The sequence below is a fragment of the Mustelus asterias genome, chromosome 8 (assembly GCF_964213995.1).
Source record: "Mustelus asterias chromosome 8, sMusAst1.hap1.1, whole genome shotgun sequence".
NCBI lineage: Eukaryota > Metazoa > Chordata > Chondrichthyes > Carcharhiniformes > Triakidae > Mustelus > Mustelus asterias.
Window position 1 is genome coordinate 59,930,021 of NC_135808.1, and position 24,946 is coordinate 59,954,966.

General features: G+C 44.9%; 1 protein-coding gene across 1 annotated transcript in view; it reads right to left on the bottom strand.

Moving 5' to 3' along the window:
- astn1 (astrotactin 1) overlaps positions 1–24,946 on the bottom strand; it is a 2,581,734-nt gene that overhangs the window by 1,644,111 nt on the left and 912,677 nt on the right. Inside the window, exon 4 of the mRNA XM_078219174.1 lies at positions 9,114–9,263. Coding sequence (XP_078075300.1) covers positions 9,114–9,263 — 150 coding nt within the window. The remainder of the gene's footprint in view (positions 1–9,113; positions 9,264–24,946) is intronic.

The following is a 24,946-nucleotide window of genomic DNA, read 5'->3' on the forward strand; positions in this document are numbered from 1 at the left end:
TTTATGTCGGTAGGATCTTACCGTCCTACCAATGGCACACTCCTGCCATGTGTTTCCCGAAGGCAAGAGGTGCATCCAATGGGAAACCCTGTTGACAATGGCGGGACCATAAGATCCCGCCACCAACAAACGGCACACTGTCACCTCAAAACACGCTCATTGAATTCATACACTAATTTACACTTCCAGCAATTTATCACATAAAACATCACAGTGGTTATTCAAGCAAGGCCAAGTTCAATTAACGGCAGGCACCTTGATTGACTAGTTTCAGCTATAAATGGGACCTTAGATGCTTACCAGCATGATTAAAGAATATGTTTGCAACATGAGGTCCCCTGGAAAATCTGTACTTAAAAATGTCAACTGAATGAATTAGCGAAAACCAATACCTATCAACTTGTAAAACTAGCCAAAGTTCATTCACAGCTTTCCAAAGAAGCTGACAGCTTAAAAACAGACCAGGATACAAGGCTATGACTGTGAAAGCAGATACAGAGTTCGTATCTTTCGTCTGTAAATCCAAAAACTGAACACATCCAAAGACCGCACTCTTTTGAACCTCATCAACCTTTAACACAGGAAATCTCTAAACTGAGTCGACATGAATCTTGTCGACCACACTCAACCTTTAACACAGGAAGCCTAGTTGTTTGTCTGCACAGTCACACTCTGAACTCTTTTCTACAGGCTGAATCACGGATGACACCACAGGTTAGGAACTTTTTCCAGCATCCTGTATATAATATTCAGTGATACATCTTCAACTTTTCTGGCCGTGTTATTTATCTTTATAAATGTAGCCAGCCTAGGGTTAGGCTATTGTAATGTAAGTAGGCCTATTTGTACAAGTCGTATTTGAAAGTCAAAATTATCTGGCGGGATTGGCCCTGGGGATTTTGGATATTCAACCTGTAATTGCACAAAATACATTGGAACATGAGCTTGTCACCTAACCCATAAGCATATTCAGCATGAAAATCTGAAGGATGATATGGGTCCTATTTATTTCCTTTTCTGCAATCTCAACACAACCGGAGCATCAACAGTGTCAAAAGCGTTGCATGACAAAGGAGGCCAAATTCACCCTAAACATAGCCATGAGCAGAGAAGTTATCCCCCAAAAAACTGACTGGCTGTTAAATCTCAACAATTGGTATGAATGTGAATCCTACAAGTAATATTGGAAAGTAAACCACTTCATATGCCAGGCAATTTAAAGTTTAGTTGTCATTTGAAACCTCTGGAACCATTTACAGCAGAGATGAATCTGTTTTGTAACCACAGACAATGCATCTTTCAGGGTTCGACCCACTATCCCAATAGTAGGTACATCTCTATTTCTGTGCCAGTCCCACATGCTGCATTTATTCAAACCTTCCACAGAAAATCTGAACAACCCTCAAGCGCTTAAGAATAGGCTTGGCAGGTTTGGTGACTTGTTCCACAAATGGGACATGAGGAATGTCCAAGTCAGACCATTGACCGCAGATTGAATTCCTGACCTGAGAGATCCCTTCCTGGTAGCGACATAACCATTCACACTGCGTCAGTTGAAGCTGTTGACAGGATTATTAACTTCAACATTGAACTATAACTGCTTCCCCAAACATATGAAATAATGATGATGATGACCTGCAATCCCCCATCCAAGCTATCAAAGGGACACTTTGTGAAACTCTCACATTCATCATGCTATCATTGGAGGGTTCCACTGCATTACTGATTGAGCTGTGTATTCATTCCACATTGGAATGAATAAGCTTCGCGCTTGGAGCAAACCTTTATTGACATTGTGTGAAAGCACTCTGGAGGCTGCCCAGCACACCAACCATTGCCTGGTTAGTGCCCATTAGCTTTCTTTGGTAGCTGGTCCATAAAATTCTGCATCTAAGGCCTCTGTAGTGGAACGAGTCTGTGGTCTCGCGATCAGGAGAATTTTTTTTCTTTTCACATGTACACGGTGAGCCGGATGTAATGGCAGCCACAGGGCCCCCAACGGCAGATTGGAAAACCTGGGTCAACCCTGCACAGTCGATTCTGGGAGACGCAACACAATTCAATTGGCATCAGACAATTAACATCCTGATATCAGGGCTGCTGTCACTTGAAGATTAGGATTGACCTCAAGGGCAGTTGGTTAACCAGTTACAGTACTGCCACTGACAGCACTGGTCATTGCTGAGACAGCCTGGAACAGCATCATGGAGGTGGTCCAGATCAAAGGCCCCAGAAAGGGGAGTGGAGGAGATTGTTGTTGAGAGCAGGGTTAAGGTGCTATGACAGCAGGAAGAACTCACCTGTTCTTCACTGAAATCGTACCATTGGACCTTTTTTTAATTCATTTACAGGATGTGGGCCTCGCTGGCTGGGCCATCAATTGATGCCACATCCCGAGTTGCCCTTGAGAAGGTGATGGTGAACTGCCTTTTTGAACAACTATAGTCTTTGAGATGTAGGTCCACCCACAATGTTGTTCGGGAGAAAATTCCAGGATTTTGACACAGCGACAGTGAAGGAATGGCAATATATTTACAATACAGTAAGAAGTTTAACAATACCAGGTTAAAGTCCAACAGGTTTATTTGGTAGCAAAAGCCACACAAGCATTCGGAGCTCTTAGCCCCTTCTTCAGGTGAGTGGGAATTCTGTTCACAAACAGAGCTTATAAAGACACAGACTCAATTTACATGAATAATGGTTGGAATGCGAATACTTACAACGAATCAAGTCTTTAAGAAACGAAACAATGGGAGTGGAGAGAGCATCAAGACAGGCTAAAAAGATGTGTATTGTCTCCAGACAAGACAGCCAGTGAAACTCTGCAGGTCCACGCAACTGTGGGAGTTACAAATAGTGTGACATGAACCCAATATCCCGGTTGAGGCCGTCCTCGTGTGTGCGGAACTTGGCTATCAGTTTCTGCTCAGCGACTCTGCGCTGTCGTGTGTCGCGAAGGCCGCCTTGGAGAACGCTTACCCGAATATCAGAGGCCGAATGCCCGTGACCGCTGAAGTGCTCCCCAACAGGAGCGCTCAGCGCCAACAACTGCCAGTTTCCAGATGCAATTTTACATCTCATCCGCTTCATCCTGGACCACAACATCTTCACCTTCAACAACCAGTTCTTCATCCAGACACACGGAACAGCCATGGGGACCAAATTCGCACCTCAATATGCCAACATCTTCATGCACAGGTTCGAACAAGACTTCTTCACCGCACGGGACCTTCAACCGATGCTATACACTAGATACATCGATGACATTTTCTTCCTTTGGACTCATGGTGAACAATCACTGAAACAACTATATGATGACATCAACAAGTTCCATCCCACCATCAGGATCACCATAGACTACTCTCCGGAATCGGTTGCATTCTTGGACACACGCATCTCCATTAAGGACGGTCACCTCAGCACCTCACTGTACCGCAAGCCCACGGATAACCTCACGATGCTTCACTTCTCCAGCTTCCACCCTAAACACGTTAAAGAAGCCATCCCCTACGGACAAGCCCTCCGTATACACAGGATCTGCTCGGATGAGGAGGATCGCAACAGACACCTCCAGACGCTGAAAGATGCCCTCATAAGAACAGGATATGGCGCTAGACTCATTGATCAACAGTTCCAACGCGCCACAGCGAAAAACCGCACCGACCTCCTCAGAAGACAAACACGGGACACAGTGGACAGAGTACCCTTCGTTGTCCAGTACTTCCCCGGAGCGGAGAAGCTACGGCATCTCCTCCGGAGCCTTCAACATGTCATTGATGAAGACGAACATCTCGCCAAGGCCATCCCCACACCCCCACTTCTTGCCTTCAAACAACTGCACAACCTCAAACAGACCATTGTCCGCAGCAAACTACCCAGCCTTCAGGAGAACAGTGACCATGACACCACACAACCCTGCCACAGCAACCTCTGCAAGACGTGCCGGATCATCGACACAGATGCCATCATCTCACGTGAGAACACCTTCCACCAGGTACACGGTACATACTCTTGCAATTCGGCCAACGTTGTCTACCTGATACGCTGCAAGAAAGGATGTCCCGAGGCATGGTACATTGGGGAAACTATGCAGACGCTGCGACAACGGATGAATGAACACCACTCGACAATCACCAGGCAAGACTGTTCTCTTCCTGTTGGGGAGCACTTCAGCGGTCACGGGCATTCGGCCTCTGATATTCGGGTAAGCGTTCTCCAAGGCGGCCTTCGCGACACATGACAGCGCAGAGTCGCTGAGCAGAAACTGATAGCCAAGTTCCGCACACACGAGGACGGCCTCAACCGGGATATTGGGTTCATGTCACACTATTTGTAACTCCCACAGTTGCGTGGACCTGCAGAGTTTCACTGGCTGTCTTGTCTGGAGACAATACACATCTTTTTAGCCTGTCTTGATGCTCTCTCCACTCCCATTGTTTCGTTTCTTAAAGACTTGATTCGTTGTCAGTATTCGCATTCCAACCATTATTCATGTAAATTGAGTCTGTGTCTTTATAAGCTCTGTTTGTGAACAGAATTCCCACTCACCTGAAGAAGGGGCTAAGAGCTCCGAAAGCTTGTGTGGCTTTTGCTACCAAATAAACCTGTTGGACTTTAACCTGGTGTTGTTAAACTTCTTACTGTGTTTACCCCAGTCCAACGCCGGCATCTCCACATCATATATTTCCAAGTCAGGATGGTGAGTGGCTTAGAAAGGAACCTCCAGGTCGTGGTGTTCCCAGATATCTGCTGCCCTTGTCCTGCTAGATGGTAGTGGTCATGGGTCTGGAAGGTGATGCCTAAGGAAACTTGGTGAGTTCCTGCAGTGCATTTTGAGATGGTACACATGGCTGCCATTGTTCGTCAGTGGTGGAGGGATTGAATGTCTGTGGAAGGGGTAACAATCAAGTGGGCTGCTTTGTCCTGGATTGTGTTGAACGTTTTGTGTGTTGTTGGAGCTGCACTCATTCAGGCAAGTGGCAAGTATTCTATTACACTCCTTACTTGTGCCTTGTAGATGGCGGACAGGCTTTGGGGAGTCAGGAGGTGAGTTACTTGCCACAAGATTTCTAGCCTTTGACCTGCTCTTGTCGCCACAGTATTTATATGGGTAATCCAGTTTAGTTCCTGTTCAATGATAACATACAGGATGTTGATAGTGCGGGATTCAGCGATGATAATGTCATTGAATGTCAAAGGGTAATGGTCAGATTTTCTCTTGCTGGAGATGGTCGCTGTCTGGAAATGCGTGAGCAGATAGGCCTCGGGTTAATGTCTCATCTGAAAGATGGTACTTCTGACAGCGCAGCATTCCCTCAATATATGCAGGTTATCAGCTTCGACTTTGTGCTCAAGTTTCTGGAGTGGGATTTGAACCTCCAACCATCTGACTCAAAGGACAAAAGCAAGTTACTGCGGATGCTGGAATCTGAAACCAAAAGAGAAAACGCTGGAAAATCTCAGCAGGTCTGGCGGCATCTGTAAGGAGAGAAAAGGGCTGACGTTTCGAGTCCAGACGACCCAGGCTTTGACAAAGGGTTGTCTGGACTTGAAACGTCAGCTCTTTTCTCTCCTTACAGATGCTGCCAGACCTGCTGAGATTTTCCAGCATTTTCTCTTTTGACTCAAAGGACAGTCTGCTTTCTTTGAGAAAGGGCTGAGACCTAAGTTAATCCAATTTCTCATTTCAGTTGTGATGAGAGGTATTTGAACAGTTCTCTTACTGGTCAAATGGTCAAATCATTACATCCACGAAATGAGAGAGCAATGGCCTTTGCATTAAATTTGTTGACAACCTCCTCCCAATATCTCTTAATCAGCAACTCAGATGGCTTCTTATCCCCGGAGTTTATCCCTGGGCAGCACAGCGGTTAACACTGCTGTCTCACAGCGCAGGGGACCCAGGTTCAATTCCAACCTCGGTCACTGTCTGCGTGGAGTTTGCACTTTCTCCCCGTGTCTGCGTGGGTTTCCTCCGGGTGCTCCAGTTTCCTCCCACTGTCCAAAGGTGTGTGGGTTAGGTTGATTGGCCATGCTCAATTGACACTAGCGTCAGGGGGATTAGCAAAGTAAATATGTGGAGTTTATGTGTGGGAATAGGGCCTGGGTGTGATTGCAGTCAGTGTAGACTTGATGGGCCGAATGGCCTCCTGCTGTACTGTAGGGATTCAATGATTCTATAAGAGTTGTCCCTCCTTCTCTCCACTTCCTGCACCAATGCCCCCAGTGCAGCATCAATGCATGATGGAACCTGTCCTCTTCCAACTCAAACCATTTCACTGATAGTTACCATGTGGCACTTCTTGCAACTGAAATCCCATTTAAGAGGTGCTGATTGCCTTTAACTATTTTTGATTCCTCCCAGTACCAAATGCACAACCAATGAGCAGCACAGGCAGTGCTGGATGCACGTACACATCAATGACTCAAGCAGACAGCCAGGTTCTATACATTGCTTATGTCTCGACCAACTGGTGCAAGTGAACTCTGTATTTACTACCATATCACCAAGTCCCTTCCACTCACCCCACACTTCCCCTTACCTAAGTTTTAGGCTGTGATTTTGGATTCAGATTAGATTATTACTGAGAATTAATGCTGATTAGGAACGGAATGATACTATGCAAACGCATTTCATGAGGGATGTTTACAGCCAACCGAAGTGTAAACTATGAGTTGTGCAACAAAGGTTCAATTCCTAATTGAGACTGGGCAGGATCTGTGTTAAAGAAAAACTTTCCATTACATTCAGCAAGCACAGAAAAAACAAATCTGTATTCTGGCTTGAACAAATGATTCATCTTATGGGGTATAACGAGGTTATTTAGCCCATAGTTTTGTGGCTTTGGCATTTCAAAAACACTTACCTAAAGGAAAGCACTAAATGTCTTCAGGAGGTTTCTAACTTTACCACTGTCCTTTTAAAACACAGTTGAGTCACACAGCAGTGATGGGATGTGATGCTGCGCACAGAAGTAATTTCCAATAAAAGGAATTATTATTAAGTGCAAGGTGCTTTTATCTAAAAAGCTACCATGCTTTAAAAGACATCGATTGCATTTGATGTGTAAGACAGTGTTTTTTCTCTTCATCATATCTGTACAGTGAAAGGTCACTCAGGTAAGAAATTTTGACACTCCGTTGGCTGAACAGTTATTCTTTTATGACATTTGCAAATATGCAGTATTTCGTGGACATCCAAAAGCCAAACGAAATGTAATTGTAACAAAACCTCTGCAATTAAAAGATAGTTTTGATTGCACAATTATGTCCAGATATTTGCGAGGTAAACTATTTCTCTGTTGACTTTTTTAAAAAAAATTTCACGAGGTCTGAACATCACCAGCAAGTGCACTGTTTGTCCCTCATCCCTAATTGCCCTCAAGAAAGTGATGGCGAGTCGTCTCCCTGAACCACTGCGGTAGACTTTCCCAGCTTTGACATTTGCTCCCTGGATTTAGGAACATCATTGAGACATCAGTGTAACTAAATCAATAAAATCTGAAGAAAGACTGGAAGCTGAACCAATATTCAGTCAGGGAAAGAGATAAAATAGAGGGGTAAATGAAACTCAAACTTTTTAAACTGAGAGCAGTTACGAATAAGATTGATTTTGAAAGAAATTTGTGCCAAAGAATCAAAAAGGAAAATGTGCTCATGCTTAAGCAAGGAAGCCATAAGCTAAAATTAACAGAGTAACTGACATCTAAAGTTGAATTAAATGTGGATGATAGGGTTTTGCCTGCTGTTTGGAGAACTGGCCTGTATTGATTCTATGGGGGAGGCACAAACAAGTTAAGACCTTGTCAGGCACATCACTAGCCAGCAATTGGGCTTTCCCTCAGATTTATGATCCCGGGGCAGAAATCCCACCTGCTCAGAGCTGCCAGCTGATTAGAGCACTGGGAGCGCTGCTCCAAGAACTTCAGCGGGTATTGTCATTGGATCCCTGGATATAGGACAGTGAGGGCAGGATTATTGTTTGGGATGCAGAGGGATTGAAAGCAAAGGCGCTGCAATGCCTTTCTGTGCCCTCACTTCCTGCTGCTGTTGGGTCCCTCAATCGTGTGCAGAGGGCCTGACAATGAGTGCAACTCCCCAATCCTCATCCCTGACAGTCTGCTGTTGAACCTGACAATGTTTGATGGGCAGTCTTCGGAAGACACAGGAGAGCTACACAACTCCCAATTAATCCCTCAGCCACCACGAAATCCCAGTGAGCTCAGTGATAATTGGTGCCGATTGACTCCTTTAAGAGAATGGTTCCCGGGAATGAGGGACTTCAGTGAAGTGAGAAGTAAGTTGGCAACGCGGAGATTTGATACAGCTTGTCAAAGCCTGAGGAGCCGAGAGACATAGGATAGAGACAAACTGTTTCCATTGGTGGGTAAATCAAGAACTAGAGATCTCTGAATTAAAGCAATTAGCAAAAGAATCAAAAGCAACATGAGCAAAAACATTTTTATGCAATGGTTTGGAATGCATTGCCTGAACAGGTGGTGCAGATGGATTCAGTTGCGGCTTTCAAAAGGGAATTGGATAAGCACCTAAAGGAAAAAAAAATGGATGGAGAACTATAGGCAAAGTATGGGGAGATGATTCACTGGCTAAATTGTTCTTGTAGCCTCTTTCTGGGCTGACAGCATTTTATGATTCCACACAACCTTTGCCAGTGCCCTCTCAGTTATCTTTCCATGCCAGTGGGAAGAGCCATCCAGATTTTAGTGAGTACAATGATGTAAGCATTTAAAATTGACTCGAATCAATTCTTGAATTAGCAGAGTGTGATTACCTAATCACAGGTTTTGAAAAAAATTCACAACTGGGAAACATACTCGGAGGTACAGCTAATCTAAACTAAGAACGCTTTATTCCTGCAAAATTGATTTTAAAAATTGCAGGATCTCTCAAGGTTGCGCCCAAAGCTTTTTAATATAACCTAGCAATGTGTTCGATTGCATCATTAAAAAAAATGCATTTGATTTGAAGGCTGTTTTCCCTGTTGCACATGTTCATGACTTTAAAAGGCATAAATGAAGTTACTTTTATAATCCTGGAGAAAACAATGATTTTTCCTTTCAATCCAACATTGCTGAGAACAGAGAACGACTGACCTCTGGATTTGCTTGTGAAACGTTTCCTCTGTCCACCAGAGGCACTGCGTGGGAGCAGCGCTGTCTGCTGGTGGCTGATGTCCACAGGGCTGGTAGCTAACAAGTTCTCCTTGTACTTATTCATGAGTGACAGCTTGGTGGTATCACTTCCTGTTGGAACAAATAAACACAGTAAACATAAAAACCTTTGTTTGTAATTTTAATCTTTTCCCCCCATCTGTCATCCAAACCTCACTAGTATTGCTATATTGCATAATCGTAATCCCACCCTGATATAGGATGCAAAATATACTTCTGTCACCAATGTGTACCGGAATCTATAATGCCGCTGACCATGTTGTCATATTCCAGAATCTCACTTTAAGGAATGGATTTTCCAGACCTGTCAATTATAGAAACTGATATCCACCAACACTATGGGCCCAATTTTACCAAAACGGGCGCGAAATCGCGGTAAAGTTGGGCGTCGGGCCTTTAACGCGATGCACACCCGATTCTGAGCAGAGCGCGGCTTTACCAACACCCATCGGGCAGCCCGTCGATTTAAATGCATTTGCATGCATTTAAATCGACTTAATGAAGCGCGCGCCCAACTCTACCACCAAATCCCACTTTACCACCATGCGGCCCAATCCGCGTCGCGTTTTTAACGACCTGGTAAATAAAAGTCTGAAGCCGGCACTTCCTCGGTGAGGATTGGCGAGGAGGTAGGCACGTTGCATTCGGAGGGTCCCCGGTACTTACGTGTGTCTTGAGTCGTGGCCATTCTGCTGTCCCGGGTCCATGGCGTCTCTGCGAGTGTGTGGGGGGGGGAGGGGGGGAATGTTGCTGTGCACAAACTCCGATGTCCCTGAGGCAGCATGGACCTCGGGTCCTGCAGTGCAGCTGGATCCTAGCACTGCAGCTCACTTCAGGCTGAAGGCTGAAGATGTGCACACAGTGCAGATAGCACTGCTGCAGCCTTCCAATGTTACCAGGGGCTGTGACTGTGTGCTGCATGTGGCTGGGGGGACTGGGGGGTCTGTAACTGGATTGTTGATGCTCAAATGTTCAGAGTCCTGTGGTGAACTTGACAGAATTGTCCCCATGGTGGAACTTGGTTGGAAATAAGATTCAAGGAGATTACTACATCTGGGAAACCAACCATAGTGAAAAGAAGCTTGTATTGGCAACTCTTCTCTCACATGCTATGGCAGATGTGCCCCTACTTATGAATGTGATTTGCATGGGCAACTTTGGGTGCAGCTACTCTGCCTCTGGAGCAGCCTTGGATCCTTTGTCATCTTGTTTTCATCTGAACATTGCACAGAATTCGAGGAATCCCCTTTGGAAGATACTGTCAAAGTTATAATCACAGGAACTAAAAACCTGCCAGTCAAAAATCTGGGATAATATTTCAAAATGCATATCCCCCCATCCATGTTCTGGAATATTATCCCAGATTTTTGATTGTCAGGTTTTTAGTTCCTGCGATTATAACTTTGACATTATCTTCCAAAGGGGATTCCTCTAATTCTGTGCAATGTTCAGATGAAAACAAGATGACAAAGGATCCAAGGCTGCTCCAGAGGCAGAATAGCTGCACCCAAAGTTGCCCATGCAAGTCACATTCATAAGTAGGGGCACATCTGCCATGGAATGTGAGAGAAGAGTTGCCAATGCAAGCTTCTTTTCACTATGGTTGGTTTCCCAGATGTAGTAATCTCCTTGAATCTTATTTCCAACCAAGTTCCACCACGGGGACAATTCTGCCAAGTTCACCACAGGACTCTGAACATTTGAGCATCAACAATCCAGTTACAGATCACAAATGTATTAAACAGGTCACTACTTGCTCACTAGGACACTGTAGTTTAATTACCTTTCTCATAGATAATTAGGCAGCGCAATGAGGATGCTGCATTATTTGCAGTTTGTAAGATTCTCCCAAGTCCATCCGTCCCCCCCTCTCCGCTCTCTGCTGTTTTATATTTCACGCCTGGACGCGCTGCTTCGGATTTTTTTCGAACTGTGCATCCGCAGTTCACAACTCAGATCGGTCCGCCAGCGCAAAGCACCGCCAACAGCGCGCATCAGGCTGGAGCCGGCAAAACGCGTATGGGCGCGCTGCAAAGAGGATTCCGGGCTCGGATCCATATTACGCCCGGATCCTGCCCTTTGGGCCCGATTTTACCAATCGGAGCCTGAGTGTATTCAATGTGGTTAGCACTGCTGCCTCTCACAGCCCCAGGGACCTGAGTTCAATTCTGGTCTTCACTGTCTGTGTGGAGTTTGCACATTCACCCCGTATCTGCATGGGTTTCCACTGGGTGCTCCAATTTCCTCCCACAGTCCAAAGGTGTGCAGGTTAGGTGCATTGACCATGATAAATTGTCCCTTAGAGTCCTAAGATGTGTTGATTAGTGGGGTAAATGGGTGGGGGAAGTGGGCCTGGTGTGTACTTCCACTCCATCTGACGAAGGAGCAGTGCTCCGAAAGCTTATGGTATTTGCTACCAAATAAACCTGTTGGACTTTAACCTGGTGTTGTGAGACTTCTTACAGGGAGGGGTCCCAGAGGATTGGAGAATAGCCAATGTTGTTCCTTTGTTTAAGAAGGGTAGCAAGAATAATCCAGGTAATTACAGGCCGGTGAGCCTTATATCAGTGGTAGGGAAATTATTGGAGAGAATTCTTCGAGACAGGATTTATTCCCACTTGGAAATAAGTGGACGTATTAGTGAGAGGCAACATGGTTTTGTGAAGGGGAGGTCGTGTCTCACGAACTTGATTGAGTTTTTCGAGGAAGTGACGAAGATAATTGATGAGGGTAGAGCAGTGGATGTTGTCTCCATGGACTTCAGTAAGGCCTTTGACAAGGTCCCTCATGGCAGGCTGCTGCAGAAGGTGAAGTCGCATGGGATCAGAGGTGAGCTGGCAAGGTGGATACAAAACTGGCTCGGTCAAAGAAGACAGTGGAAGGATGCGTTTCTGAATGGAGGGCTGTGACAAGTGGTGTTCCTCAGGGATCAGTGCTGGGACCTTTGCTGTTTGTAATTTATATAAATGATTTGGAGGAAAGTGTAACTGGATTGATTAGTAAGTTTGCGGACGTCACAAAGGTTGGTGGATTTGCGGATAGCGATGAAGACCATCAGAGGATACAGCAGGATATAGATGAGTTGGAGACTTGGGCGGAGAGATGGCAGATGGAGTTTAATCTGGACAAATATGAGGTAATGCATTTTGGAAGGTCTAATACAGATAGGGACTATACAGTAAATGGCAGAATACTTAAGAGTATTGACAGGCAGAGGGATCTGGGTGTACAGGTGCACAGGTCACTGAAATTGGCAATGCAGATGGAGAAGTTGTCAAGAAGTCATACGGCATGCTTGCCTTCATCGGCTGGGGTATTGAGTTTAAAAATTGACAAGTCATGTTGCAGCTTTACAGAACCTTAGTTAGGCCGCACTTGGAATATAGTGTTCAATTCTGGTCGCCACACTACCAGAAGGATGTGGAGGCTTTGGAGAGGGTACAGAAAAGATTTACCAGGATGTTGCCTGGTATGGAGGGCATTAGCTATGAGGAGAGGTTGGAGAAACTTGGTTTGTTCTCACTGGAGCGATGGAGGTTGAGGAGAGACCTGATAGAAGTCTACAAGATTATGAGAGGCATGAACAGACTGGATAGTCAGAAGCTTTTTCCCAGGGTGGAAGAGTCAATTACTAGGGGGCATAGGTTTAAGGTGCGAGGGGCAAGGTTTAAAGGAGATGTACGAGGCAAATTTTTTACACAGAGAGTGGTGGGTGCCTGGAACTTGTTGCCGGGGGAGGTAGTGGAAGCGGATATAGTAGTGACTTTTAAGGGTGTCTTGACAAGTACATGAATAGGATGGGAATAGAGGGATATGGTCCCTGGAAGGGTAGGGGGTTTTAGTTAAGCTGGGCAGCATGGTCGGTGCAGGCTTGGAGGGCCAAAGGAACTGTTCCTGTGCTGTAATTTTCTTTGTTCTTATTGTTCCATTTTAAGGTATACAGACCAGTTTGGACCAGTATTTTCATTTGCCAGTTTTTACTGTTATTTCCCTCTGGGTTAGGTCTCTCCTCTCAGTTGAAAGATTGACTGGTGTTATGCTCTCTCTTTTCGGAACTCTGTTCAAGTCCAGTTATCCTGCTTGGTAAGCAGGAGTTAACCTGAATGCTGCATTGAGTAAGGATTATTTCCCTTTTCTTCCCGTCTGAAATGTAAACAATCTCAGTTAAATGGAAGAGAAAGGTTTGTGTCTGAGTCTTTCCCCTCTTATTGTGCTGGATTTTACTCAGGGGCCATTGGTCCTGATTGTAGGTTCGGTTTCTGCTTGAACGTCATGATATGATCATGACAATAAATAGCAGAGCAGGCTCGAAGGGCCAAAAGGCCTACTCCTGCTCCTATTTTCTATGGAAGGAATCAAGCATTCCAAAACCTTCCTACCACCACCTTGTATGTTAAAGGTGGAAATTGGTCTTTGACCACTAAGGGCCTCAAGTTGGTCTAGGTCTAGAAGGCCAACCTCAACTTTTCTCCTCTTGTCTGAATTGGAAGGCTTTGGGAAGACAATGGGCTTCCCACGGAGGTAAACTTAACCAGCAAAAATGGGAGGGTTTGTGAGGGTTGGGATGTTAAAACATTAACCATCACAAACCCAAGCACAAGCTGCCTCAAACGCACCAACTTCCAACTTTAACAGATACAAGGTGTCGGAGGAAGGTTTTGTTGAGGTATCTGCTACCTGTTAATTGTCATATCCAGCTCTATTTCCACTGTGTGGAAATATGAAAATGAGTCTTGCTTCCAGCATGATGCCTGAATTTTTGTGATTACCCATGAGTTTACTTAACTTGTCCAACAAACACGCAAACTTTCCCCATCATTCCACTGCTCTTTATCTCACTTTGAGGCATGAATAATTGCAATGGAGACAAAAATCAAAAAAGTCCTAGAATAGCTTGGATTTTAAAGGATTGTAAGAATTTAAATCCCCCACCCCAGCAACTGGGAGGTGGGGAAGGGGAGAGGTGTTGCAGGGGAGGCTTTTAATCCAGTAGGAAGGCGAATGGGAGAGCCCATTGCCTTCCCAAAGCCTCCCAATTCAGTCAAGTAGAGAAATGTTGAGGTTGGCCTTCTAGACCTAGACCAACTTGAGGCCCTTAGTGGTCAATTACCTACCACCTAAGGGTGTTATCCAACTTCTGAGGAGGAGGGGGCAATGCCACATTGGCAGGCCACCAGATAGGCCTTGGTAGCCTATCTGCTGGCAGTTGCCTCCTAATTAGGCACTCCCTGCTCCATAGTGGGCCCAGCCATTGGCAACCTCCAACCCACCCCTCCCCCCCCCACTTTCCCCTCCCCCGCTTCACCATGGCTTGCCTGATCGACTCTGGCAGCCAATAGACTCCATTGACCTTTTCTGTGGGCCTCCAGTGCACCTCCCATGGTCCCGGGCCTGAAGCGGTAACCACCAGTCTCAGTAACACTGGAATGAAGAGCTGCCAGCCCACTGATTAACTGGGATTTAATTGGGACAAATGGAAATAACCAGGGCGAGATTGCCACCTGTTTACCAGCCAGTGGACAGAGATCGTCGCGACGGCCATTAAATTCCGCCCAATGCTCGCATTGGCATGTTTGCACACCCTTCAGGGATTTTCAATTTTGAAATAATCCCTAACCTTTCAAAGCTTTATGGATTGGCAAAGGAAAAGGTCATCTGTGATCTCTAGCGACAGAGTAGTAAGCCACTGATTTCTAGCTGCATCCACACAGAGTGGGCTATATTTAGATTCAGCGAGTCTGCGGTTTCATTTGGTGCACAGTGGAAACTTGAAATGGCCATTTTCCATCAGGGGCAATGTTTCCCATCCATCATTTCACACTACCAGCTGAAGTCTGACAGATTTGACCAGAAAAATCCAAAACTTACTGTCATACTGCTCACTTTGGAACTCATATCCTGTCATTTATCATATCAAAACAGATGAACTTCGCAAAAAAAAATTCAGATCCCCTTTTGTAAAAGGAGTGTTAGTTGTGAATGTTACTGGCAAGATAGTTTATATAGTTTCCTCATTCATCCATCAGCCAATAATGTGTGTGATGTTTGCAGTGAGAGTTTGTTACAATGCGGTCTTGCTCCTAGTTTTCTCCGAGTCAATTAACAGCGCGGCACAGTAGCACAGTGGTTACTTGAAAAGCACAGAACAAAAGGAGAAAAATGCCAACATTTTTTTTTAAGAACAAGCTACAAGCAACTAATCTTATGCAAGCTCTATAAAGAGTATTGGTCAGCAAAGATTGAAGATCAATGTGGTCCAACCACGGTGGCACAGTGGTTAGCACCGCTGCCTCACAGTGCCAGGAACCCAGGTTCAATTCCCAGCTTGGGTCACTGTTTGTGCGGTGTCTGCATGTTCTCCCGATGTCTGCGTGGGTTTCCTACGGGTGCTCCGGTTTCCTCCCACAGTCTGAAAGACGTGCTAGTTAGGTGCATTGGCTAAATTCTCCTTCAGTGCACCTGAACAGGAGTGTGGCAACTAGGGGATTTTCACAGTCACTTCATTGCAGTGTTAATGAAGCCTACTTGTGATACCATAAGACAATAAGATATTGGAGCAGAATTAGGTCATTTGGCCCATCTAGTCTGCTCCGCCATTCAATCATGGCTGATATGATTCTCATCCCCATTCTCCTGCCTTCTCCCCATAACCCTTGGTCCCCTTGTTGATCAAGAACCTATCCATCTCTGTCTTAAAGACACTCAATGATCTGGCCTCTACAGCCCTTTGTGACAAAGAGTTCCACAGATTCACCACCCTCTGGCTGAAGAAATTCCTCCTCATCTCAATTTTACTAATAAATAAGCTTTCAAACTTTATGTAATGTGACATGTTAGGCTACGGGGTGAATCGTAACCATGTGTTCCTATCCAAAAGCAACTTATTTAGAGCAATGCTGCTTCAAATTTACAATAGTGGAGCTATTTCTAATATAACGATGCAGATGGCAATTTGGCGACTCCTGGCAGAATAGGGAAATCAATCCAATGTATAATAACCATTGTTTAGTGAGGTAATGTCCTATTATCGCCAACTGTGACTTGAAAACAGGACAGGAACTGTTCATACTTCATTTGTAAAGCTGAGTTTTACAAGAATTGCTAAGTTTCTCAAATATAAAACAATTTTTTTGCCAAGAAAACAAACTGGAAAGTCCTAGCCACTCTAGAGCAGCGGCATCTTTTAGAAAGCAATTCTGCACCTCTTTTTGGGCTACTGTCCAAAATTCAAATTTGTCCCCAATATATTATTGAAGCTTGTTCTAGCTGCTGCTTCAAAGATCTGATCAAAGTGAAAGACTAAAACTGTATTCTAAATGATGTCTTTCTAGTCGTGGACCTGCCACTTGTTCCCATCAGGTGTGTAGCTATGCATTTGCCGAGGTGAGCTTGGAAATGTTAATGTGAATAAGATAACTCCATTTATTTTCTTCCCGTTTATCAATGTTACTTAAAGGAATGTCAGGGTTATCTGCAGTTCACCGAGAGTAAAGACAAAACAGTGAATTAACAGTGAGTCGCTGAATAGTCCATCAGTGCAAGGTAACTTCAGTCAAAGGGTAGACAACAGATCAATACACCTAATCCCCAAGGTTCCATTCACAGTTACCTGCAGATAAATCAAAGAAATCCTTAATGGGAAATAAAAGTAGAGGCAATAAGAGACTCAAAACAAGTTAAAGGAAATAAAACAAGTCAGCTTCATTATAAAACATAACCAAATGTAAACTTCAAGAAAAGAATCAACGTTCTCACAATGTTCTCATATTAGTTCCATAAGAACATAAGAAATAGGAGGAGTAGGCCATCTAGCCCCTCGAGCCTGCCCCGCCATTCAATAAGATCATGGCTGATCTGAAGTGGATCAGTTCCACTTACCCGCCTGATCCCCATAACCCCTAATTCCCTTACCGATCAAGAATCCATCTATCCGTGATTTAAACATATTCAACGAGGTAGCCTCCACCACTTCAGTGGGCAGAAGATTCCAGAGATTCACCACCCTCTGAGAGAAGAAGTTCCTCCTCAACTGTCCTAAACTGACCCCCCTTTGTTTTGAGGCTGTGCCCTCTAGTTCTAGCTTCCTTTCTAAGTGGAAAGAATCTCTCCACCTCTACCCTATCCAGCCCCTTCATTATCTTATAGGTCTCCATAAGATCCCCCCTCAGCCTTCTAAATTCTAACGAGTACAAACCCAATCTGCTCAGTCTCTCCTCATAATCAACACCCCTCATCTTTGGTATCAACCTGGTGTACCTTCTCTGCGCTCCCTCCAAGGCCAATATATCCTTCCGCAAATAAGGGGACCAATACTGCACACAGTATTCCAGCTGCGGCCTCACCAATGCCCTGTACAGTTGCAGCAAGACATCTCTGCTTTTATATTCTATCCCCCTTGCGATATAGGCCAACATCCCATTTGCCTTCTTGATCACCCGTTGCACCTGCAGACTGGGTTTTTGCGTCTCATGCACAAGGACCCCCAGGTCCCTTTGCACAGTAGCATGTTGCAATTTTTTTCCATTTAGATAATAATCCAATTTGCTATTATTTCTTCCAAAGTGAATAACCTCGCATTTGTCAACGTTATACTCCATCTGCCAGATCCTCGCCCACTCACTCAGCCTGTCCAAATCTCTCTGCAGACCTTCTACGCCCTCCACACGATTCACTTTTCCACTTATCTTTGTGTCGTCTGCAAACTTTGTTACCCTACACTCAATCCCCTCCTCCAGATCATCTATATAAATGGTAAATAGTTGAGGCCCCAGTACCGATCCCTGCGGCACGCCACTTGTTACCATCTGCCAACCAGAAAAGCACCCATTTATTCCGACTCTCTGCTTCCTGTCGGGTAGCCAATCCCCAATCCACGCTCACACCCTACCCCCAACTCTGTGTGACCCAATCTTCTTCAGCAACCTTTTGTGAGGCACCTTATCAAACGCCTTTTGGAAATCCAAAAACACCGCATCCACCGGTTCCCCTCCGTCAACCGCACAGGTCACATCTTCATAAAAATCCAACAAGTTTGTCAAGCACGACTTTCCCCTCATGAATCCATGCTGCGTCTGCTTAATCGAACCATTCTTATCCAGATGGCCTGCTATTTCTTCTTTAATGATGGGTTCCAGCATTTTCTCAACTACAGACGTTAAGCTAACCGGCCTGTAGTTACCCGCCTTTTGTCTATTTCCTTTTTTAAACAGCGGCGTAACATTAGCCGTTTTCCAATCCGCCGGCACTACCCCAGAATCCAACGAATTTTGATAAATAACCACTAACGCTTCTGCTATTACCTCTGACATTTCTTTCAGTACCCTGGGATGCATTCCATCCGGGCCCGGGGACTTGTCCACCTTCAGTCCCGTTAGTCTACCAAGCACTGCCTCCCTGGTAACATTAATTGTATTGAGTACCTCTCCTCCTACCAACTCTCTATCGTTAATGTTATGGACTATCAGGTAGGCTTTTAAATGGGCACACTGCACTTCCATCATAACAAGTGGGAGGTGTTATTTAAATGTGCAAAATGAGTCCTGTGTTGGTGATACGACATTGATAATCATTTTTAAACACAATGGGTGAAGTGATGCTATGCACTGTGGTCAGCACTGCTGCCTCACAGCGCCAGAAACCCAGGTTCAATTCCGGCCTCGGGTAACTGTCTGTGTAGAGTCTGCACTTTCTCCCCGTGTTGCGTGGGTTTCCTCCAGGTGCTCTGGTTTCCTCCCACAGTCCAAAGATGTGCGGGTTAGATTGATTGGCCATGCTAATTGGGCCCTCGTGTCAGGGGGATTAGCAAGGTAAATATGACAGGTTACGGGAATAGGGTCTGGATGGGATTGTGTTCAGTGCAGACCCGATGGGCTGAATGGCCTCCTTCTGCACTGTAGGGATTCTATGATTTTATGTTATGCCCAGTTGTACCGGGCATAGATCCATCTTAAATGGACTGATGGAAGTCATCCAAAAATGGGCAGCAACATTTTTGGAAGGGACTATAGATGAGACCAGAAGAGACCTCCTCTGAACCGAGAGGAAGACAGTCTGCTGCTAGTCCATTCTTACTCCCACTTGCCCACACAACCTCCCAAAACCCTGCAACCTCCCAATGAGGCCAATCTTCTGGCAAGTCTTCAGTCTTTCAAGACTACAGGGGCAACAATGCAGCACCCGCTTTGTTCACATAACTCTTCAGTTGAATTCAAGTGAAATCCAAACCTAAAACTATTTCAGCCTCCAAACAGTGGCTCTGGCTGGGCACCATTTTAGGCTGGAGTTAAACATTTCTGACTCTGCAATGTTTCTAAGTTAATTCACAATCATTTCTAGTTCATGGCTTGTGAAGTTACACTGGAATAAACACTATATTGGTTTCGTTTCAATGCCGGAATCTTTTCCAGGTGAATTTCTCCCGGGCTTTGAGAATTTCTCGAAGGTGACTGTTGAATTTCAATAGCTGTAACCTGTAATTAATGGCATTAGTGGGAAATAAAGATAACAGTTCTCAGTGTTACTGTCAGTGATTTTCTTGATACTGGCAGAAATGCTACAAGATCAGTCAAGCATCAGATTCGCTGATGCCAAACTCTGGCATATCTGGTATGACATGAGGTTAAGGTTAAGTTATGCCTGCAAGTGACAGTGTTATGGTTTGTTACAATAGCAAAGAGCTCCAGGGTCACATCAAATCAAAACAAAATCAGTTCATTTGGAACTATCCTTGAGTTACTTTAATCCTCTGGATGCCACATGAATTAAACAGTATAGATGCATTATAAAGTATTGAAGAATCTAATATCTTTATTGGTGCAATGGGCAACAAGCACTATTGACCAGTAATTGTAGGAAACATTTGTTTTACACAGTACAATTAATACCCTTGGGACATGCCAAACCACATTACAATCAATGAATTACTAGGGAATTATTGTCACTGTCATTATATAGGCAAATGCAGCAGCTATTTTTGTGCACAACATTCCACAGACAGCAGATTATATAAATAATCAATTCATCTGCACTGGTTGACAGTTAAATGTTGTTCAGAACTCCTTTGTTCTTCTTGACTTAGTTCCTGGGGCCGCTGCTGAACAGCTCATCTAACAGGTTGACCATAATACTAGAGCACTCCACTAATACTGCACTTTAGTGAATTCACGGCCGGGCATTGTAACAGGTTCGGGGTGCCATTGGCCGCTGGTGGGATCTTCTGAGCCCAGTTGCGTTGCTCGCTTGTCACGCCACTGGAGAACCCTCTGCAGGGGATGGGGGGGGGTAGGTCACCTAGGGTGGAACTGTAAGATCTCATGGGTAGGAAAGGTTGGAAAATCTTGTCATATGTTATATTGTAAATCTATGATCTCCAATTCAGAAATTTTCAGAGAACATCGCTCATAGAATCCCACAAATTTCCTACGAGACAAAAGGAGGCCATTCAGCCCATCAAGCCTGCATCAACAGAAACCCATCCATACCCTATCCCCTTAACAGCAAGTATCTACCCTGCTAGTCCCCCTGACACTGAAGGGCAATGTAGCCTGGCCAATCAACCTAACCTACATATCTTTGGGGTGTGGGAGGAAACCCAACCAGACATACATAGAAATACATAGAAACCCTACAGTGCAGAAGGAGGCCATTCGGCCCATCGAGTCTGCACCGACCACAATCCCACCCAGGCCCTCCCCCCACATATTTTACCCGCTAATCCCTCTAACCTACGCATCCCAGGACTCTAAGGGACAATTTTTAACCTGGCCAATCAACCTAACCCGCACATCTTTGGACTGTGGGAGGAAACCGGAGCACCCGGAGGAAACCCACGCAGACATGGGGAGAACGTACAAACTCCACATAGACAGTGACCCGAGGCTGGAATTGAACCCGGGCCCCTGGCGCCGTGACACAGCAGTGCTAACCACTGTGCCATCTTGCCGCCCTGTGTATGTGCTGAGAAGGTTGATCCAGCACTTTCAGTTACACTACTTGCCTTCCAATAATGCTCAATTTTTAAAAGCATGAATGAAAAAAAGATTTGCAATCATATATTATCTTCCATGACGAATAGATGCTCCACAGCACCTTGCAACCAATTAAGCATTTTCGAACTGCAGGCACTGTTGCAATGTAGGAGATACTACAGCCAATTTTGTTTTATTCATCCATGGGCTGTGGGTGTCCCTGGCTAGCCTAGCATTTTTTGCTCATCCCTAATTGCCCTTGTGAAGACAGTGGTGAGCTGCGTTCTTGTATTGTGCAGTCCATGTGGTGCAGATACACCCACAGTGCTGTTACGGAGGGGAATCCAGGATTTGACCCAGCGACAGTGAAGGAACAGCATTTTATTAAGTCGGGATGGTGTGCAATAATGCACTGGGGACCCATGTTCAAATCCCACCATGGCAAATGGTGAAATTTAAATTTGTTACAAAACTGCAATTAAAAATCTAATGATGATCAACAAACCATTATCGATTGTCCTAAATATCCACCTGATTCACCAGTATCCTTTAGGGAAGGAAATCTGCTGCCCTTACCTGGTCTGACCTACATATGACTCCAGATCCATTGCAATGTGGTTGATTCTTAACTGCCCTCTGAAATGGCCTTGTCACTTAGCTGGGGGCAACTAGGGGCTGGCCCAGCCAGCGACACTGACATCCCATGAATGAATTAAAAATAGGTAAGATGACAGATTTTGTTTCCTAGAGGACATTAGTGAACCAGATGACTTTTTACAACAATTAATCATGGTGATCGTCAGACTTTTAATTCCGGATTTCTTTCTGAATTCACTACCTGCCATGGTGAGATTTATTCCCAGAGCTTTACCCTTGATCTCTGGATTAATGGCCCAGTGAGAATGCCATCATGCCACCAGAAGATTCCGCCAATGGCCAATTGCGGGTCACCTCTGCTGCCATAACCACGCTGTCTGGGGAAGGGGAGGGGGGGTGGGGGGGGGTGGGGGGGGGAGGAGAGAGATGTGGAAGATCCTGTCCAGCAGGTCAGGCAGCATTTGTGAAGAGAAGCACAGAGTTAACATTTCAAGTTAATAACCTATCATCAGGACAAGAAGAAGTTACATTTTAATGTCTTTTAAGCAAGGACAGAGGTAGGGAAAGAAGAAAAGAGAAAGGTCTGTGATTGGATGAAATGCATAAGTAATTAAATGACCAAAGGGTGATGGTTAGCATAAGAACTTAAGAAATAGAAACAGGAGTAGGCCATTTGATCTCTTGAGCCTGCACTGCTATTCCATAGCATCATGACTCATCTGAGGGAGTATTTAGTATGACCAATGCACCTAACCAGCACATCTGTCAGACGAAACCAAAGCACCTGGAGGATTAAGCAATCTATATTTCTTTTAAAGGTGCAGATTGAAGTGCATTCAATCAGGAGTTTTTGTGCAAAAATGGATACAACTTTAATTAGATTCACTTTTAAACAAAGGTGTTTGCATGTATGAGGGTTATGGTTTCAGTTCAAACTGAGTTTATATTGTGCTGAGAGTGTTTGTGGCGTATAAAGTAGCTTGGGGAAAGAATGAGATGTTACTTCGCAACCAGAGGCCATTTTCAGAAAAAGAGATGTTCCAGTTTAGATTTAGCTGGAAGCCAAAGGAAAAGGAGCTTCACAGTTAGAGAATGAACATTTCTCTCAGTTTTGCTAGGAGAAGAGCCTTACCATGGAATAAGGGACAAGAAAGCAACTGCCAGAAACAGCTAGTTAAGGAGACTAGAGAAATGAAGAGAAATTTTGAGGAAGCCTGGAATTAAAAGAACTGCAACTAAAACAGGATATTGTTCATTGAAGACAGAGAGGGCTGAGAAGGATTTGGATGTGAGAAGCCAGAAACATAGCCGAAGTGGTTCTCAGGTTTGTGATATCTTACTACCACCTGTGAAATGATAGGTGAAATAATTGTGGAGCAATCGATAGTTGGATCTCAGAGTTTGTATGAAAACATTTGAGACAAAAGAAACTGAAAAGGAGAGTTGGAAAACCTGGAGCCGGATTCTTGATGAAAACAGTTGCTGGAAAGCATTAGTTTAAAGAAGAGTTTAAAGTGTGTCTTTTTGAGAGTAGAATTTGGAGACATGTGCATACAATCATCTGGGAAAATTTGAGGCGAAATCCAAAAAGGATTGTTTGAGTGGGGTGTTATCCTTTAAATCTGTGTACATTTGTGAAGATGAGTGGTAGTATGGTCAAACTTTCCATGTTTAACAAATGTTTTGTTGTTGTTGTTAAAAGCTAATTGGCATTATTATGACTCCGTTCCTCCCTGTTTTCGAAAAAACCAAGTATAATTTTACAGTATTGTGAGCCAGAGTTTCATTCTGTAAACTTCCCATCCAGCAATAACACCAACTGGACTAATAGCAAAGTTCAGATATCAGGATGGGGTCCAACATTGGTGGCAGGGGAGGCATTCATTGGGGGTGAATTCAACATTGGGTGAGGGAGAGGGTTAGACCTGAGAGATTTGAACACCGAGGGAGGTGGACAGTGTTGGAGGGGTAAGGAGCTGAATGTCAGGAATACAGTCTGACATTGAGGGGTCTGATATCGGGGTGGGGGGTGGTGCAGGTTGATCTTCAGGGAGATGTCAGTCATTGGGGTGGGAGAGGAGACATTGGTGGGGGTTGGTCATCAGGGAGTGGGTCTGACATTATGGGGTAATCCAACATCAGAAGAGAGGAGGGGGTCAGACATCTGGAGGGAGGGTCGGACATTTGGCGGCGTAGCAACTTCGACATAAGAAGGGATGGGATATGTGGGTGAGGAGGTCGGGTCGGTGGTGGGTGTGGGGTTGGAAGCAGGTGTGTTGGGTTCAGGTCGGGTCAGGGTTCAGGTTGAGTTCTGTGCTGTGGGGAGTTCCGTGTGGGTGGGCGGGGGGTTGGAATGGGGAATCCCATGGTGAGAGGTGCTTAGTGGAGGAGGAAATTCCCTAAGGGATCAAGAGTGTGGAGGGTGTCCGGTGAGGGCTCTCGGTATTTAAAATATTTACACTGAATTTATGAGTGCTTTTATTTCTTCTAACTTTTTCCAGAGTACTATGAGTGTAAAACTGACAGAAGCATCAGAAGTTGACAATGTAAACTGCTTTGTCAGATGGTTCCCAGCACAGTGCAATTGTCAAGGAGAAGTTAGTGCTTCTGGACATTGCCAGGTAAATCCTTACCTGAGACCAACTGAGAGAAATTCCACAGCGCATCTTTGGGGCACTCCCAAATCCGACGCTGGGAAGCCAGGAAGTTACAGGTGAGATCAGTATACTTAAATTTTTTGGAACTCAAACTTTATTGTTCTCAAGGCAAGGAATGAAGCTGTCTTTTCTCTTCATTGTTGCTGATTGTAATTAAAATGCAAAGTGATGGAATCCCATATGAAGTCAATATTCCACATATCTGTATCACAGGTGTGCCACCCAAACATCTCAAAAACAAGTAACAGACTCTTAAAATCAAGACCATTAGGATAAAAATCACTCATTGATCTTTTTTGAAAGGGTGCGATCTTACGACCTCGTCCCATTCCTCGTTCGACGAGGGAAGGTGATACGATCGGGTAAGAGGTGAGAAATCTGAAACACACCCGATTTCCTGCTTCCCTCGATCGTACCAGCCCAGTTTTGCCGGCAAAATCAGCATTAGTGAGTCCCAGACAGCATTGTCTGTGCTCACTTGCACTTACCTGCTTGTCAGTCAAGGTTCTCACTAACCAGCTGGTTTCCACCAGCG